This window comes from Gadus chalcogrammus, chromosome 20, assembly GCF_026213295.1.
Source record: "Gadus chalcogrammus isolate NIFS_2021 chromosome 20, NIFS_Gcha_1.0, whole genome shotgun sequence".
NCBI classification, from domain to species: Eukaryota; Metazoa; Chordata; class Actinopteri; order Gadiformes; family Gadidae; genus Gadus; species Gadus chalcogrammus.
Window position 1 is genome coordinate 880,875 of NC_079431.1, and position 17,157 is coordinate 898,031.

General features: G+C 46.0%; 1 protein-coding gene, 2 long non-coding RNA genes and 3 other non-coding genes across 12 annotated transcripts in view; 5 read left to right on the plus strand and 1 right to left on the minus strand.

Annotated features, from left to right (window-relative positions):
- The window catches only part of zgc:113337 (uncharacterized protein LOC503741 homolog), a 5,309-nt gene extending 1,081 nt beyond the window's left edge, over positions 1–4,228 (minus strand). Inside the window, exons 1-3 of the mRNA XM_056580301.1 lie at positions 3,501–4,228; positions 2,919–3,046; positions 2,166–2,489 (exon numbers count right to left, since the gene is read on the minus strand). Of these exons, the coding sequence (XP_056436276.1) occupies positions 2,166–2,489; positions 2,919–2,982 (388 nt within the window). The 5' untranslated portion in view covers positions 2,983–3,046; positions 3,501–4,228. The remainder of the gene's footprint in view (positions 1–2,165; positions 2,490–2,918; positions 3,047–3,500) is intronic.
- Positions 4,227–4,298, plus strand: trnah-gug (transfer RNA histidin (anticodon GUG)). The gene has a single exon. It is a non-coding gene; the product is annotated as a tRNA-His (tRNA).
- Positions 4,299–4,690: 392 nt separating this feature from the next.
- On the plus strand, positions 4,691–4,762 carry trnah-gug (transfer RNA histidin (anticodon GUG)). The gene has a single exon. It is a non-coding gene; the product is annotated as a tRNA-His (tRNA).
- A 385-nt stretch (positions 4,763–5,147) lies between these two features.
- Positions 5,148–5,219, plus strand: trnah-gug (transfer RNA histidin (anticodon GUG)). Its single transcript has one exon. It is a non-coding gene; the product is annotated as a tRNA-His (tRNA).
- Positions 5,220–6,255: 1,036 nt separating this feature from the next.
- Positions 6,256–8,148, plus strand: LOC130373129 (uncharacterized). Its single transcript, XR_008893479.1, has 3 exons — positions 6,256–6,300; positions 6,387–6,447; positions 7,762–8,148. It is a non-coding gene; the product is annotated as an uncharacterized LOC130373129 (long non-coding RNA).
- A 52-nt stretch (positions 8,149–8,200) lies between these two features.
- LOC130373126 (uncharacterized) lies at positions 8,201–15,790 on the plus strand. 7 transcript variants are annotated; one of them, XR_008893475.1, is made up of 13 exons: positions 8,201–11,920; positions 12,010–12,095; positions 12,156–12,249; positions 12,530–12,594; positions 12,865–12,951; positions 13,109–13,236; positions 13,434–13,499; positions 13,742–13,981; positions 14,265–14,329; positions 14,600–14,686; positions 14,843–14,970; positions 15,160–15,245; positions 15,389–15,790. It is a non-coding gene; the product is annotated as an uncharacterized LOC130373126 (long non-coding RNA). The 7 variants fall into 7 exon arrangements; XR_008893473.1 differs by having other exon boundaries at positions 12,010–12,249; positions 13,742–13,827; positions 13,888–13,981; positions 15,389–15,789; XR_008893472.1 differs by having other exon boundaries at positions 12,010–12,249; positions 13,090–13,236.
- The last annotated feature ends 1,367 nt before the right edge of the window (positions 15,791–17,157 follow it).

Genomic DNA, 17,157 nt, shown 5'->3' on the forward strand with positions numbered 1-17,157 from the left:
ACACTGACAGGCATTTATGAACAGATGTTTCTGGTTAGCAGAATCCCTCTCTGTCTCTCTGTCTCTCTCTCTCTCTCTGTCTCTGTCTCTCTCTCTCTCCCTCTCTCTGCCTCGGTCTCTCTCTGCCTCGGTCTCTCTCTGTCTCATTCTCTCGCTCTCTGTCTCTCTCGCTTTCTGTCTCTCCACTCTCTCTCGAACAGGGAAAAAATAAAGTTGTCATAACTCAGAGAATTGTGTTGGAATGTGTTTTCGGAGTGTGCTGTGGAAGGGAATCTGGCTACATTCCTGATTTCTTCTATGACCTTTTCTTAACATGTATCATTTCAGATATTCCATGCAGTATTTCAATAAAGACCTTTTCAAATCTAAAAATCAGAGCCCTCTCCCTCCCTCCCTCCCTCCTCCCATAGCGCCACACGGTAGACTCCCAGCAGACTACACAGTGCAGACCAGAGGACGTTAAGTTCTGTGTCTCTGGCCCGCCACAGTATGTGGATGGTCTCTCTGTGGAGACTTTAGGAGGTTGGGAAGGGTGGGTCTCAGCCAAGCTTCCAACGTAGCCTCCCGAACCTCACAACGCCAAGAACAGCAGATCAGATAATGGGAAGTGACTTCAGGCGTGACATTATGAACCTTTATGAACCATTAGAATGATGTGCTCCTCAGGAGACCTGTAGCTGAAGGCAGGACTTCTGACAGTAGCATCCTTGTGATGTACTGTTTTCTGTTTCAAACCTGTGTTGTGTGTTTTAGTCCCTAAACGTGTTCTGTGTGTATTAATCCTGGATGTATCTTAAATATGTGTTTGTTATTTATTCTGGGTTGTGTAGGTATTCAGTGAGTTTTAATGCTGTGTTGTGTTTTAAACCTGTGTTGTGTGTTTTAAACCTGTGTTGTGTGCTTTAATCCTGTGTTGTGTGTTGTAATCCCGTATTGTGTGTTGTAATCCCGTGTTGTCTGTTTTAATCCTGTGTTGTAATCCCGTGTTGTCTGTTTTAATCCTGTGTTGTGTTGTAATCCCGTGTTGTCTGTTTTAATCCCGTGTTGTGTGTTGTAATCCTGTGTTGTGTGCTTTAATCCTGTGTTGTGTGTTTTAATCCCGTGTTGTGTTTTAATCCTGTGTTGTGTGTTTTAATCCCGTGTTGTGTACTTTAATCCGTGTTGTGTGTTGTAATCCTGTGTTGTCTGTTTTAATCCTGTGCAGCGTGTTATAATATTGTGTTGTGTGTTTTAATCCTGTATTGTGTGCTTTAATCCTGTGTTGTGTACTCTAATCCCGTGTTGTGTGTTGTAATCCCGTGTTGTGTGTTTTAATCCCGTGTTGTGTGTTGTAATCCTGTGTTGTGTGTTTTAATCCTGTGTTGTGTACTCTAATCCCGTGTTGTGTGTTTTAATCCTGTGTTGTGTACTCTAATCCCGTGTTGTGTGTTTTAATCCTGTGTTGTGTACTCTAATCCCGTGTTGTGTGTTGTAATCCCGTGTTGTGTGTTTTAATCCTGTGTTGTGTGTTGTAATCCCGTGTTGTGTGTTGTAATCCTGTGTTGTGTGTTGTAATCCTGTGTTGTGTACTCTAATCCTGTGTTGTTTGTTTTAATCCCGTGTTGTGTGTTGTAATCCCTGTGTTGTGTGTTGTAATCCTGTGTTGTGTGTTTTAATCCCGTGTTGTGTGTTGTAATCCCGTGTTGTGTGTTGTAATCCTGTGTTGTGTGTTGTAATCCCGTGTTGTGTGTTTTAATCCCGTGTTGTGTGCTTTAATCCCGTGTTGTGTGTTTTAATCCTGTGTTGTGTGCTTTAATCCTGTGTTGTGTGTTGTAATCCTGTGTTGTGTACTCTAATCCTGTGTTGTGTGTTTTAATCCCGTGTTGTGTGTTGTAATCCCGTGTTGTGTGTTGTAATCCCTGTGTTGGTGTTGTAATCCCGTGTTGTGTGTTGTAATCCCGTGTTGTGTGTTTTAATCCTGTGTTGTGCTTTGTAATCCCGTGTTGTGTGTTTTAATCCTGTGTTGTGTGCTTTAATCCTGTGTTGTGTGTTGTAGTCCTGTGTTGTGTATCTCTAATCCTGTGTTGTGTGTTTTAATCCCGTGTTGTGTGTTGTAATCCCGTGTTGTGTGTTGTAATCCCGTGTTGTGTGTTGTAATCCCGTGTTGTGTGCTTTATGGTCCTCACAGGTGACGGTGAGGCAGGTGGTTCCCTGTTGCGAGCCGCTGGGCAGCAGGTCGAAGATGCAGGTGTAGCAGCCCTCGTCGCGGAATCCCACCCTGCGGATGGTGATGGCGGAGGAGTCCTTGGGGGCGGGGGCCAGCTCCACGTGCTGCTGGCCGCTCACGCTGTCCGTCTGCCCGGGCTGGTAGGTTAGCAGCGTCTGGTTCTGGACGTCCAGCCAGCGCACCTGCCTCACGGCGTCGCCGGGCCGCTCGCGGGCCAGGGAGCAGCTGAGGGTGAAGGGAGACTCCACCGGGGCCTCCTGGCGCTCCGGGGCCGTCACCCTGCCTGGGGGGGGGTAGCAGCGGCTCAAACATTACCTGGACATCCAGGGCCTTCAGCAGACGCTTGATCCAAAGCCACTCACAATACGTACGTTAGTCAGAAGAAAGAGGAACAACAACATATCTCTGTGGGTGCAGTAAGGATGTTCATAGAACAAAGTGCCAAGCACTAACTATCACTAGGTTAACCCATTCCCCGTATACAACAGAGATAACTAGGGTAAGACGCTACACAATGCTAAGTACTGTTTTTGAAGTGCAAGGACGTACAACATACAATAGGTGCGTAACAGGTGTGTGTGTGTGTGTGTGTGTGTGTGTGTGTGGGGGGGGGGGGCTATGCAGAGTCGTGAACTCTGAACAAGTGAGTCTTGAGGCTTCTGCGGTAAGCGGTGGTGGGGGGGGGTTGACCCCTGAGGGGGGTCTCACTCACCCTGCAGTCGGACCACCATCAGGAGGGACAGACACTGCTGCAGCAGCCTGTAGGACCGGCTCATGTTGGCTGGGAACACGGAGGCAGTGTGAGGGAGGGGGGCGTAGGTTGGGTTCCAGACGCCGTCACTGTTCACATCAGACAGGGGTCCCGCAGGCTCTTATTAGGTGGTCTCGGAGAGGTTAAACGGGCTTCATCTGCCTTCATCAAGGGAACACTTTAAGCAGGACTAGTGTGAACCTTAAAGGCCGTTTCGAGTCAGGAAACATAAACAACAGTCCACTTTGGATATGCCAAATGGTTAAAGAAAAATCGATATACGTATGACGATGCACCAGAATAGTGGTGTCTGTGTAAATAACATCTGAAGAATTGTTTGCATTCAAAACACAAGGAAGATATTTTAAGAAGTTTTTTGTTCCCATAAAATCCTAGCAAGACAATGTACATTTACAACGTTAGTTAAACATTAAAAAAAATAGTAGTCTATTGCCCCCAAAATGTTGTAAATATTTTTTTGGTTGCATGGCTATATTTTGTACAGGCCTACATTTCAGATTAAAAAGCTGGAGAGAGACTTACCTCTTGCACCTTATGAAGCCTACATATAATAATACAAAGCAGAGTGTGGAAGAGTTCTCCTCAGAAGATAGTAGTTGAAAAGTGTCTACTCTAATTCCAAAACAGCTCTCCCATTTTGTATTATCCAGTCAATCCCACTTGCAGCAACGCAGCACATCCGAGTTATGAGACTGAACCGCTCTAAATAAAAGCACCAGTTATATGAACGCAGTGGATGGGAAGGATGTTGTGCGCGGTTTCAAACTTCTGAGTTCGGATCTCAGGGAGCAGAGCGCATGTATTCGGCGGCTCAGGGTTCCTGCAGCCGCAGCGACCTCCCGCGGTGGGAGCATCAGAAGGAGTGAAGGACATGTTCATGTTCTGACTTTGGAAGTTTCATACGCGATCACTTCTTATAGTACACTGACTATTGAAACTGTTATTTTTGAAGATTGTAAACAGATAAGATCAGCTGATTTATATAACGGGCATATATGACTCACATTCAACTGTCCGTTCGAGCGCGTATACCTGTGAGGTGTAACGTTAAGGTTTTAGCTGGCGGTTATATTTAGAACCACTTAAACGGTCCTATTCCAGAGGATGTGAATTGTTCAGTAGAACAGAGGCTTGGCTCTCATTAGTGACTACCAGATCAGATCCTACCAGATTCCGCTCGTACAGACCCCCCCATGAGGTACACAGAGTTACACACTGACAGACAGCTTTTCACGGCCCTGGTAGCTCGCCGTGATCGTATAGTGGTTAGTACTCTGCGTTGTGGCCGCAGCAACCCCGGTTCGAATCCGGGTCACGGCATTGAAACACAATGTCACGGCATATGGGTCTGCTTTTATCAGCAAAAGGCTAAAAACGTTGTGGTAGAATTGTAGAAGGTCGCAAATGCTGTATTCACATTTGGTCTTTGGACATGCACATTTCATTTGAACACTTAAGTGTCATAGGTTATTCTGTTTAAGGCATACTTCCTCTATTCTCGAGTATAAGAACACATTTGTAGCTGACCATAGTTTTATATGTTGTTTTTTTTCGATTTGATTTGTATTTTAGTTTATGTTGTTTGATTTGCTGTCGATTTCTATCTGCTTTAACATCTGGATTCTCCTTCTGGACTTATAAGTGTTGTATCTTACACTTGTAAGTCCAGATAAAATGTGAGAGAACACGTTCACACACATCCCTGGTAGCTCGCCGTGATCGTATAGTGGTTAGTACTCTGCGTTGTGGCCGCAGCAACCCCGGTTCGAATCCGGGTCACGGCATTGAAACACAATGTCACGGCATATGGGACTGCTTTTATCAGCAAAAGGCTAAAAACGTTGTTGTAGAAGGTCGCAAATGCTGTGTTCACATTTGGTCTTTGGACATGCACATTTCATTTGAACACTTAAGTGTCATAGGTTATTCTGTTTAAGGGCATACTTCCTCTATTCTCGAGTATAAGAACACATTTGTAGCTGACCATAGTTTTATATGTTGTTTTTTTTCGATTTGATTTGTATTTTAGTTTATGTTGTTTGATCTGCTGTCGATTTCTATCTGCTTTAACATCTGGATTCTCCTTCTGGACTTATAAGTGTTGTGTCTTACACTTATAAGTCCATATTAAATGTGAGAGAACTCGATCTCTCACATCCCTGGTAGCTCGCCGTGATCGTATAGTGGTTAGTACTCTGCGTTGTGGCCGCAGCAACCCCGGTTCGAATCCGGGTCACGGCATTGAAACACAATGTCACGGCATAAGGGACTGCTTTTATCAGCAAAATGCTAAACATGTTGTGGTTGGTTTGTAAAAGGTTGCCAATAATTATTTGAACACTTAAGACCCATAGGTAATTTTGTTTAAGTGCAAATTTCCTCTATTCTGGCCGTATAAGAACAGATTTGTAGCTGATCATAGTTTTATATGGGGTGCGTTTTCGATTTGATTAGTATATTAGCTTATTTTGTTTGATTTGCAGTAGATTTATTTTTTATTTAAGAACTTCATGGATCAATTGTCCCCACCAAGAATCATTTGATGATGTCTAATCGGGATCAGGTGCATAGCCTACAATCTTAGAACTAGAGTTATAATAACATAACTATCGCTTTCTCCCCACCCCCTCCCCACCGCGGATCAATTCACGTGTTAAGACTTCGGTCAAAATGATTGTTGTCCTACCGAATCTAAGATTAAATAAATAAATAATATTAATGCAAATAAATAAATATATAATTATAATAATTAAATACATATAATAATGAATAAATAAATTACGTATATGTAATAATAATAATAATAATACATTTAATTTAGAGGCGCCTTTCAAAACACCCAGGTCACCTTACAGAGCATATATTCATCATACATTTTAAAAAACACAAAGACAATTGTGGAAAAACTAAATAAATAAATAAATAATAAAGAAACATAAGCAATAAGAAATTAAATAAAACAACACAAGACAAAACAAAACAATGTAATAGGCCTATGTATTATACATATAGGCCTATATATTATATAATAAGAAGGTGACATGTGGCGACACCCACAGCACCCGCAAAACATTGCGTGTGTCTTTGCATGGCCATGCGATTTGTGTTTGCCTGGCAATTTTTTTTTGGTAAAATTGATTATCTCACTGTTACCAAGGCAACCCGAGGGGACGCACTTGCACGTGGTTCCACTAGTTATGGCCCCACTCCGCGCTGATTAGTTCACCTGTTACGCCTCGTGCTCAGTGTGCTCTGATTACCTATCCTGCGGGAGCTAAAACCCAACAGTTCGTTCTCCCAGCAGCCGTCTAATGTCTCCCAGGTACGGTGTCGATGTTATTTTAGAAGTTGAAACAGAACTTGGTAGGAGTTTCCAACTAATGACACATCCGGTCGTCTGTTCTCCAGGTTAACCGAGAGGTAACGAACACTTTTTGAAGTAAAACGGACCGCAAGATCTGGACCTGCTGTGAGTAGAACCTATATTTTTGTGCTAGGCTTACTTGAGATGTTTAATATTGGTTCTGGATGATGGAATTGGAATTAATTGGCAGCAGGGGCGATTAAACACATTTTGGGTAGTCTCTAGCTCTTAAAGAAGTAATCAATTGTTTATAACTTAACCCTTTTATCTGGGTTATAGTCTACACTGTTGTAAATGTAGTAGTGTATTATCCATGATATTTATTTTGTCCTGTCCAAGATTCTGTGACCTATATTTTCTTAGCCACTAAGCTGTGGCATGTTAAGGCAAATGGATGGCAGTGTGAGCTAAATAATGCAGTTCTGTACCACTAACAGTGACGGACTGGGATTAAAAATCGGCCCTGGCATTTTCATGTCTGTTTTCACCCACCAGCGGCCCACACGGGGACGCGCACACGCACGCGCGTGCCCGCAACACACAGATATAACTCTCACATGCACGGCAATAACACGCACTTGTTGTAGCCACCATTGGTGATGAACTCTAACTTTAATATGCATAAAGACTGACTGTCCTCACTGTTCCTCCTGTCTTACTCCCTGGACTGTTTGCTCAGTGTCTTGAACATTAGTGCTAGGGCTGGTGCTACTAGCGCTAGCACTCTGGCATCTGCCCGAATGCCAGACCGTCCAGTCCGTCACTGACCACTAAAGTGATGAAAGGAAAAAAGACTGTTTGGATAATCAAATGGTTGTAAAATATAATGAATGACAAATTTGAGTTTTATTAAATTTCCTTTGGGTCATTTTCACTCTAATTACCATCTTTCCCTTTTTTGTATTTAGTTACTGAAACGCATTGGTTATAACTCTAGATTAGCTCACGTTGTTATTGCAATGAAAACGCCCTCAGCTGATAAAGTACTGCCGGGTTCTTTTTAAACTAAAAATGAGCACCATTGCCAACTTTTTCTGCTCCTTGCGCCTTATCATGCATTGGGCACTCCATGTTCTTATTAAACCCTTGAATGTGTGGATTTTTGGATTATTATTAAATAATTGTTTTTGTATTTTAATCTATTTTTGCTTTATTTGTAAATGCTTCCTATGGATATGAGTGGTAATTATTGTAAGCACTGCTTCATATAGTCTGTGTGAACATCACTGACAAGCTTTTGTGTCTTACGCCGTTTGTTTGGAAAAATGTAGCATGAGTCCTAGGAAGGGGCTGCGCGCCGTGCATTCGTCAGCCTTTTGGGCCATCACCAGTTTGCACCACTGAGGTGAACATGAGGCAGCTTTGCCGACGTATTCATTTGAGCTCTATAACGAACCAGCTTGTTGCTGTCCTTCACAGGTCAAGAAGGAGAAACTGCGATTCCGTGAGTATCACAATCGATCCTCGAAGAAGAAACTGAACTGTAAGTCCAGATATTTCCTCTTCATGCTTGGGCATTGGTTGGATGTGGTTGGAAAGGTGTGTAGGTTTATTATTCTTTATTTTAGGGTTAGGTTTTAATGATTAGTTGTGAATGCTGTCTCATTAGAATTGGTTTAGTGGAGGTTCTCAGTGAGTTTTGTTGAATAGTAAGAAATAGGGTTTCTCAGAGTACAGCCAAAACTTACTCCACAGTTGTGTTCATATTTTCGTTCAGCCTCCTTCGCCTTAACTTTCCATCTAATATCCCATGCGTTTTGTCACACTGACGAGGGTGTGGTTTGAGTGATCAGAGATTCATGCTATGGTCCCGCGTTGTCTGAAAGACTGTCAGCTCGGTAGAGTACCACCAGGAGAAACCAAGTGTTAAAGAGGCCGCTGTGACATTGGTTACAAGAACTGGAACGTCATTTAAGATGGTGACAGGGTCTCGGCTACGGATAAACGCCCGGGGGTAGATGTGCGGGCTCTTCCTCATCAACTTGAACACAATCTTGGTCTTGCACCAGAAAACCATAAATCCCCTTTCACCATTCCCCTCCCTCATACATCTTGAAGCCGTAGAGAGGGCACAACTGCAGTTACGAAAAGGGTCTGTGTTGGGATCTTACCGGGATGTTGTCTGATCTGAGTGGACCCAGCTTCCAGGGCCAGCTGGTCTCGTCCACCACTCTACAGTTCAACCTGAGGAAGGCCTGCCTCTGAGCCAGTAGAGGCCTCATCGACCTGCTGCTCAGATGGGACGACGAGGATCGTGCTATGAAAGACCTACCACCCCAACGCTTCTCTGTTCACGACCCAGCACCCCAACGCTTCTCTGTTCACGACCCAGCACCCCAACGCTTCTCTGTTCAAGACCAAGCACCCCAACGCTTCTCTGTTCAAGACCAAGCACCCCGACACTGCTCTGTTAAAGACCAAGCACCCCAACGCTTCTCTGTTCAAGACCAAGCACCCCGACACTGCTCTGTTCAAGACCAAGCACCCCGACACTGCTCTGTTCAAGGCCCTGCTCCCCAACACTGCTCTGTTCAAGGCCCTGCTCCCCAACACTGCTCTGTTCAAGGCCCTGCCCCAACCTATGCTCTGTTCAAGGCCCTGCTCCCCAACACTGCTCTGTTCAAGGCCCTGCTCCCCAACACTGCTCTGTTCAAGGCCCTGCTCCCCAACACTGCTCTGTTCAAGGCCCTGCTCCCCAACACTGCTCTGTTCAAGGCCCTGCTCCCCAACACTGCTCTGTTCAAGGCCCTGCTCCCCAACACTGGGTTCACCTTCTCACCACTTCCATCAAATCCTGTCCTCGGGCTCATCAAAGTGGCAGAGTGGACATCTGAAGGATACTCATTGAGGAAACCATTGACTGCCAGGACGTCACTTCAGGGACATGAGTCAACCTTGTTTATAATTTGTACACACCCAGCACAACCAATGACTGACCGTGGTCAGTACTGGATGTTCACTGTTGGAAGTGTTCAAGAATATTGGACAAACGTAGAATTGACGACTAGTTCAACCTAGCATAGTAATTCATGTGTGGGCGAGGCCAGGATTCTTCAGGTGGCCAGGGTTCTACCTTGCCTGGGGTTCTTCATGTGGGTGTGGTCCGGGTTCTAGCTGGCCTCTGGTTCTTCATGTGGTCCGGGTTCTACCTGGTTGTTCTCCACATGGTCCGGGTTCTACCTGGTTGTTCTCCACATGGTCCGTGTTCTACCTGGTTGTTCTCCACATGGTCCGGGTTCTACCTGATTGATCTCCACATGGTCCGGGTTCTACCTGATTGATCTCCACATGGTCAGGGTTCTACCTGGTTGTTCTTCACATGGTCGGGGTTCTACCTGGTTCTCCACATGGTCAGGGTTCTACCTGGTTGTCCTCCACATGGTCAGGGTTTTACCTGGTTCTCCACATGGTCAGGGTTCTACCTGGTGGTTCTCCACATGGTCAGGGTTTTACCTGGTTCTCCACATGGTCAGGGTTCTACCTGGTTGTTCACATCTTCAGGTGGTCTACCTGGCCTGGGGGTCTTCGGGTGGTCAGTGTTCTACCTGGCCTGGTTGTTCTTGAGGTGGTCAGGGTTCGACCTGGCCTGGGGGTCTTCAGGTGGTCAGTGTTCTACCTGGCCAGGTTGTTCTTGAGGTGGTCAGGGTTCGACCTGGCCTGGGGGTCTTCAGGGGGACAGGGTTCGACCTGGCCTGGGGGTCTTCAGGTGGACGGGGTTCGATCTGGCCTGGGGGTCTTCAGGTGGTCGGGGTTCGACCTGGCCTGGGGGACTTCAGCCGGGCAAGGCCGTCGTTCGACGTGACGTGGCATTCTTGGTGTTCACACTTGCATCACGAAAAATGTGAATGGTCATTCATGCTTGAAAGACTGCGCCGTAGCTGCCCTTGCTACCCCGACGTGATCGATGGCTGGTAAGCCCTGTGGATTGTATCTTCTGGACTCCTGTGCTGGGATGCATGTCTTTCTTGGGCTGAATTTTAATGTATTGGACGAGGCTAGCTGGACCTGGGAGATGGTTCCCCTTTGAATCAGAAACCATCTTGGAAACATCCCAACTATGGTTCTCTTCAAGCTGCAGTTCTTCTCTTCTTCAGATGAGGTGAAGAAATCCTCACTGGATCTTCAAGATCTATGAAGAGGAATATTGAAATGTGCACTGGTTCTCTCCCTTAAGCGCTGTGGTGTATTCTAGTCGCTGAGAAGGAGCCCTCCCATCCTACTCATGGTGTTTCTCCTTGGACTCCCTGTCACTGTGTTGACGGATGTTCCAGGTCACGTAAATGACGGGTGGGGGGCATGTCTACAGAACGGTAGACTTTCGACAGCACTGTATCCTAGCATGCATCGCTTGTCAGACAGACCACACCCGGATCAATATGGCGATGCTCATGTGATATGAAGCGAGGAAGTGGCCAAAAGAAATGAGATTAGTTTATTTTGTACTCTAGCATTGTTAATTAGTTAAATGTTAATGTTAGCTGAAATGTTTAGTCAAAATGATTTGTACATAAACCAACGGCAACAAACTACCAGATCGTCTACGGTAAGTCTGTTGGCTGTATTGTGCAACGAGACGACCAAAGAATCACCAAGATGTGCATCGTCGTTCCGCATCGTCGTTCCGCTCAAGGTGAGGTGCTGGTTACGTTACTTATGGGTGGTTCATACTGGAACGTTACGATTCCAGTATGACAGGGTTTGGGCTTACTGCGGAGGTTGGTGGTTAGCTTTGTGCATGTTGTGGACCTCTAAGGCTGCAGTACTGCGTATGGTGGATGTTGAGTCACCTGGGAGGGCAACTGGCAGTACGATTGGGATTTGCGTAACCTCATCCGCACCTTATTATGGCGTCTGGCAGTATGATCCATATCGGCCTTTGCGTTAACCGCATCACTAATGAGCGTACCCAATTAAAGTAATTTGGCAGTTCCCCATTGCTATCGGTAACCATCTGCGATATTTGGTAAATTTATTTTGCTCTAGGTACAGCACACTTAAAAGAACTATGTTTAAAGTTATCCCACAAATACCGCACAACGACTTTGATAATTGTCCTCCAAAAGCGACTCGCATTTTTGGCGTACACATTTTCGGGTCGCGTAAATGATGCAGAGATCGGCATCTCCATACTACGGCTTTTTGGATCTTCAACGACCCAGCAGCTGAATGAGGCTTGGTATCATTTTACTATCATAAATTACTATCGATAATGCTAGTGCTTTAAATACCTGGGCTGTAATTGGCCCGGTTATATCCAACCAAATGGAAGTTAAATTACAGCTACAGAGCCGAGATTGTAACTAGTTTTTCACGAGCTGAATTTTGCTTCAGTGCTTTGGCTGAATAACTTAACTCTTTAGTCTCCTAGACTTCAGAAACAAAAGGAAAGGTTCAATGTAAACGTGCTTAATTGCGTAAAAACAAATGGCATAGCTGTCCAGTTGAGTCAAGTAAATGGTTGCAAATGCTCAACGTTGTGATGTTTGTAAACGGGTGAATGTTGTGTTAACAGTGGGGAACTCCAGGCCTTGCTGTCTTGAAGCTGTATGATGCGCAATATGTCACTCCAACCCCACAGGTGAGCATTTGATATGAAAGGTTTCACATTGGTACCCACCTTATTTACCTATCTTCTATAACTATTATGATGTATAATGTGCTTGATAGACCATGAATCCTTGGCTGAAGAGAGCTGTTGAAGGAACCATGCATCTGGAGGAAGACCTTGACTCTACCTGCCAACCAGTAGTACTGTAAGTTTGCATGAACTGAACATGGTGGACTTGAGGCGAAATCACTGCTGTTTGTTCCAGACCAGGACTCGGTGGTGGCGGGGCGCTGATGGAGCCGTGCTGAGGACCTGCAGGTGAAGGACGTCCCTTGTGGGGGTAATGACAAGACACTGAGGTGATTGTACCTCACTGCCACCTCACTGTACTAGAGTAGGCTGCTAGACTAGCCACTCCACTAGACTGACTGTCTCTTCAGCCATCGTTTTTTTGAGGACAGTCCCTGGGACAATGGAGCTGTGAGTGTATAGGATTTATTCATTCACAATGTTGCTCTCCATGTGAGGCTGCAGCGTCCGTGATTTCTGGCATGAGTTCTGAAAGTCGTTCTTTAAATGTAAGGTGTTTACTGAGGTGCAAACAGGTTTTTGTTCATATTCTTACTGTATTGCTACTAGATGACGTAGATGAATCACCAGGATCCGCTTGGAGGCTACGATGTGACTGCTGAGCTTTCTGGAAGGTAAAGGCCATCTGGGAGTCCACACTGTGTTCTGTCATGTGACGACCAGGGGTAGGCCGTTCAATTGTCTATAACTGAACGGCATGTTCAATAACTTGAATTTTTAAGTGTTTAGACTTGACAGATTACGAACTGAAGATGCTTGGCATCTGCCACTGTTTCTATGCAAGGGCTATTTGGAAAGAATAAAATAACTGGTCATTAAGGCTCCAGCCAGGACTTTGGTTGAGAGAGGGCGTCCATGGCTCAACTACAACCACTGTGTTACAGTCCCGGAGTCCTTGGCGGAGGAGAGCTGATGGAGGAGCAGGGCATCTGGAGAAGGACCATGAATCTACCTGCCAACCGGTAGCACTGGTAAGTTTGCATGAACTGAACATGGTGGACTTGTACTGGGATACTGTACTGTTCGCTACCAGACATTACAGGATTACCATTGATGCCAGATCTTCAAACTACCACTGCGATTGTGCCCAGACCATTGAGGCCAAACAGCCCTGTTTGTCCTCAACAGGAAGGCAGGGCAGAGGCAGGTGATGGGAGATCCTACCTGGTGAAGGATCTCTGGGTGGGGCGAGTGACACCCGACTCCAGGGGACGACCACTGCGGAGAGGGCTGAAGGAGGAGCATGCATCTGGAAGGTGGGTCGGTGCTGATGGAACTCTAAGGGGGCAGGATGGGGTGTTGGGCTCCATCAAATGGTGCTGGGTTCCACCCCCGAGTTCTCAGACTACATGGAATGACCACATCGGAATTCCGAAAGTCTCTGGCTCGGAGGGTCGGCTAAATAACTGAATATTTGAAGATGTTTGTAAACGGGTGAATGTTGTGTTAACAGTGGGGAACTCCAGGCCTTGCTGTCTTGAAGCTGTATGATGCGCAATATGTCACTCCAACCCCACAGGTGAGCATTTGATATGAAAGGTTTCACATTGGTACCCACCTTATTTACCCATCTTCTATAACTATTATGATCTTCTCCAAATGATCTGTCACCCCTGATCTATCGCACCGGTGTAAGTGGTGTTCGATAGTGTAATTTAACTTGCTGTTATATGAATAGATTATATTTGTACGATTGTCAACATCAATGTTGATGATTATTGTTTTTAAATTATGTATATTTGATGTTAATGTGCTTGATAGACCATGAATCCTTGGCTGAAGAGAGCTGTTGAAGGAACCATGCATCTGGAGGAAGACCTTGACTCTACCTGCCAACCAGTAGTACTGTAAGTTTGCATGAACTGAACATGGTGGACTTGAGGCGAAATCACTGCTGTTTGTTCCAGACCAGGACTCGGTGGTGGCGGGGAGCTGATGGAGCCGTGCTGAGGACCTGCAGGTGAAGGACGTCCCTTGTGGGGGTAATGACAAGACACTGAGGTGATTGTACCTCACTGCCACCTCACTGTACTAGAGTAGGCTGCTAGACTAGCCACTCCACTAGACTGACATCGGTCTCTTCAGCCATCGTTTTTTTGAGGACAGTCCCTGGGACAATGGAGCTGTGAGTGTATAGGATTTATTCACTCACAATGTTGCTCTCCATGTGAGGCTGCAGCGTCCGTGATTTCTCGCATGAGTTCTGAAAGTCGTTCTTTAAATGTAAGGTGTTTACTGAGGTGCAAACAGGTTTTTGTTCATATTCTTACTGTATTGCTACTAGATGACGTAGATGAATCACCAGGATCCGCTTGGAGGCTACGATGTGACTGCTGAGCTTTCTGGAAGGTAAAGGCCATCTGGGAGTCCACACTGTGTTCTGTCATGTGACGACCAGGGGTAGGCCGTTCAATTGTCTATAACTGAACGGCATGTTCAATAACTTGAATTTTTAAGTGTTTAGACTTGACAGATTACTAACTGAAGATGCTTGGCATCTGCCACTGTTTCTATGCAAGGGCTATTTGGAAAGAATAAAATAACTGGTCATTAACGCTCCAGCCAGGACTTTGGTTGAGAGAGGGCATCCATGGCTCAACTACAACCACTGTGTTACAGTCCCGGAGTCCTTGGCGGAGGAGAGCTGATGGAGGAGCAGGGCATCTGGAGAAGGACCATGAATCTACCTGCCAACCGGTAGTACTGGTAAGTTTGCATGAACTGAACATGGTGGACTTGTACTGGGATACTGTACTGTTCGCTACCAGACATTACAGGATTACCATTGATGCCAGATCTTCAAACTACCACTGCGATTGTGCCCAGACATTGAGGCCAAACAGCCCTGTTTGTCCTCAACAGGAAGGCAGGGCAGAGGCAGGTGATGGGAGATCCTACCTGGTGAAGGATCTCTGGGTGGGGCGAGTGACACCCGACTCCAGGGGACGACCACTGCGGAGAGGGCTGAAGGAGGAGCATGCATCTGGAAGGTGGGTCGGTGCTGATGGAACTCTAAGGGGGCAGGATGGGGTGTTGGGCTCCATCAAATGGTGCTGGGTTCCACCCCCGAGTTCTCAGACTACATGGAATGACCACATCGGAATTCCGAAAGTCTCTTTGGCTCGGAGGGTCGGCTAAATAACTGAATAATTGTATTATCCATGTATTCCATCTTTAAGGTGCAGTTGAAATGGCGTGTTCATTCTGGGGCAGACACACCTGAGCTGCATCACAACTGTAACTCTGACCTGCTGGAGTCCTCCGGGTCAGTAGCCCACTGCTGAAGATGACATGGATGTTGTGTTAACTGACTACAGTTGTAATAACCTTTTGATAAAATGGCACTACCTAGACAGTCAAATACGGTCTTGGAGTAAATCTTTTTGTTTTCCTCTTGCCACGTTTCAGAGGTCAACATACGGCGCCTCATCACAGCTCCTCGCTGGCCTGCGAATTAATCTGCTCCACTCACAGCACGTCACCATGTGCTGCACGTTGGGATGCTCCCAATGTGTTCCATCGAGGGTTCCTTCCTCGAAACTGGGAGGGCCCCTTCCTCTCCACACTGGGAGGGTTCCTTGTCCTTCAAGGCGTCGGGGTTCAGTGTTAGGGACAGAGTTAGGGACAGATGGTTGAGCTGGTTTTACGATATACGCTTTGTGTTCAAGGGTGGATGGACATCCGACAACGCTTCCCCCAAAATGTTTTAATGTGCAAACGCTTTGTAAAATGTATACTAATGTTTTTTTTATTTAAAATCATGTTTAACCAATTCTACCTGGTTGTGTGGCTTTTTCTGTATGTTTTGCATTATGGCAAGTTTCATACTTGCCATTATGAGTTAACTTCTAAACATTACCATCAAACAATATCCTCCAACCTTAACCTCTCTACCTTACCACCTCCCCTATACCTCAACCTACCTAACCTCCCCTGCACCCTTACCTCTCCTCTTCCCTCTACCCTAACCTCCCCTCTTCACTAACCTCATCACACATTCACACACCGGCTGAGTCCATGTGAGGCGATGGCCAGCTCGGCGTTAGCCTAAGGTGCCTTGCACAGCGACACATCGGCTACCCTGCTCCCGACGTCGCGACACTGGTCCCCCATCCCCTTCCACACCGACCCCACCGCGACACTGGTCCCCCATCCCCTTCCACACCGACCCCACCGCGACACTGGTCCCCCATCCCCTTCCACACCGACCCCACCGCGACACTGGTCCCCCATCCCCTTCCACACCGACCCCACCGCGACACTGGTCCCCCATCCCCTTCCACACCGGACCCCACCGCGACCTGGTCCCCCATCCCCTTCCACACCGACCCCCACCGCGACACTGGTCCCCCATCCCCTTCCACACCGACCCCACCGCGACACTGGTCCCCCACCGCCCACCATCCCCCAGCCTCTGCGCGTTCCCAGCAGCTAAACAGCCATACTGTTACAACTCGTCTGGCGTGGGTTCGGGCTCCACAACCTTCTGGCGTATCATTGTTCATGAATAAAGTTGCATGATTTCCAGAGTAAAAAATGGAAGCAGAAATATTTGTTCTTATTAGGATTGGAACACCAGGAAAGTTTATTTTTATTTAGTTGTTGGGGACAATGCTTATTGACAAGTTTCTTGCTGTAAATAAGCCAGTTAGCTGCAAATACTAATTCCCATCTGTTGTCCCTAGCCAGATCGTAAAAGGCAACCTAAAATTCAATGACTGATAAAAGATTAAACAAACTATGTAAGCTACAAAGTATAATTTCAATACACATCAGAATATAATAAAAATGCATTTACATGAATGGTAGAATAAATGTAAAAGGTGTGCAATTCATAAAAAAAAGTTAATCAGAGCAGTTAGTGTTAGACAGGAAGATGGGAGTTCAACAGCCTGATGGGTGCAGAGTGGAGACCTGTCGTGGTGACCAGCTAAAAGCTGACCCATTTGCTGTGACAATGTGGAAATATGCACATAAACAGAATAACCAATGACACTTAAGTGTTCAAATGAAATATGCCCGTCCAAATGTAAACATAGAGCAACGAAAACCGCCTACAGAGCAAACGCATGTCGAATTAAATTTGCCCGTCCAAATGTAAACACAGGGCAACGACAACCGTCTAAAAACAACTTGTTTAGCCTTTTGCATATATCAGCTGACCCATATGCTGTGAC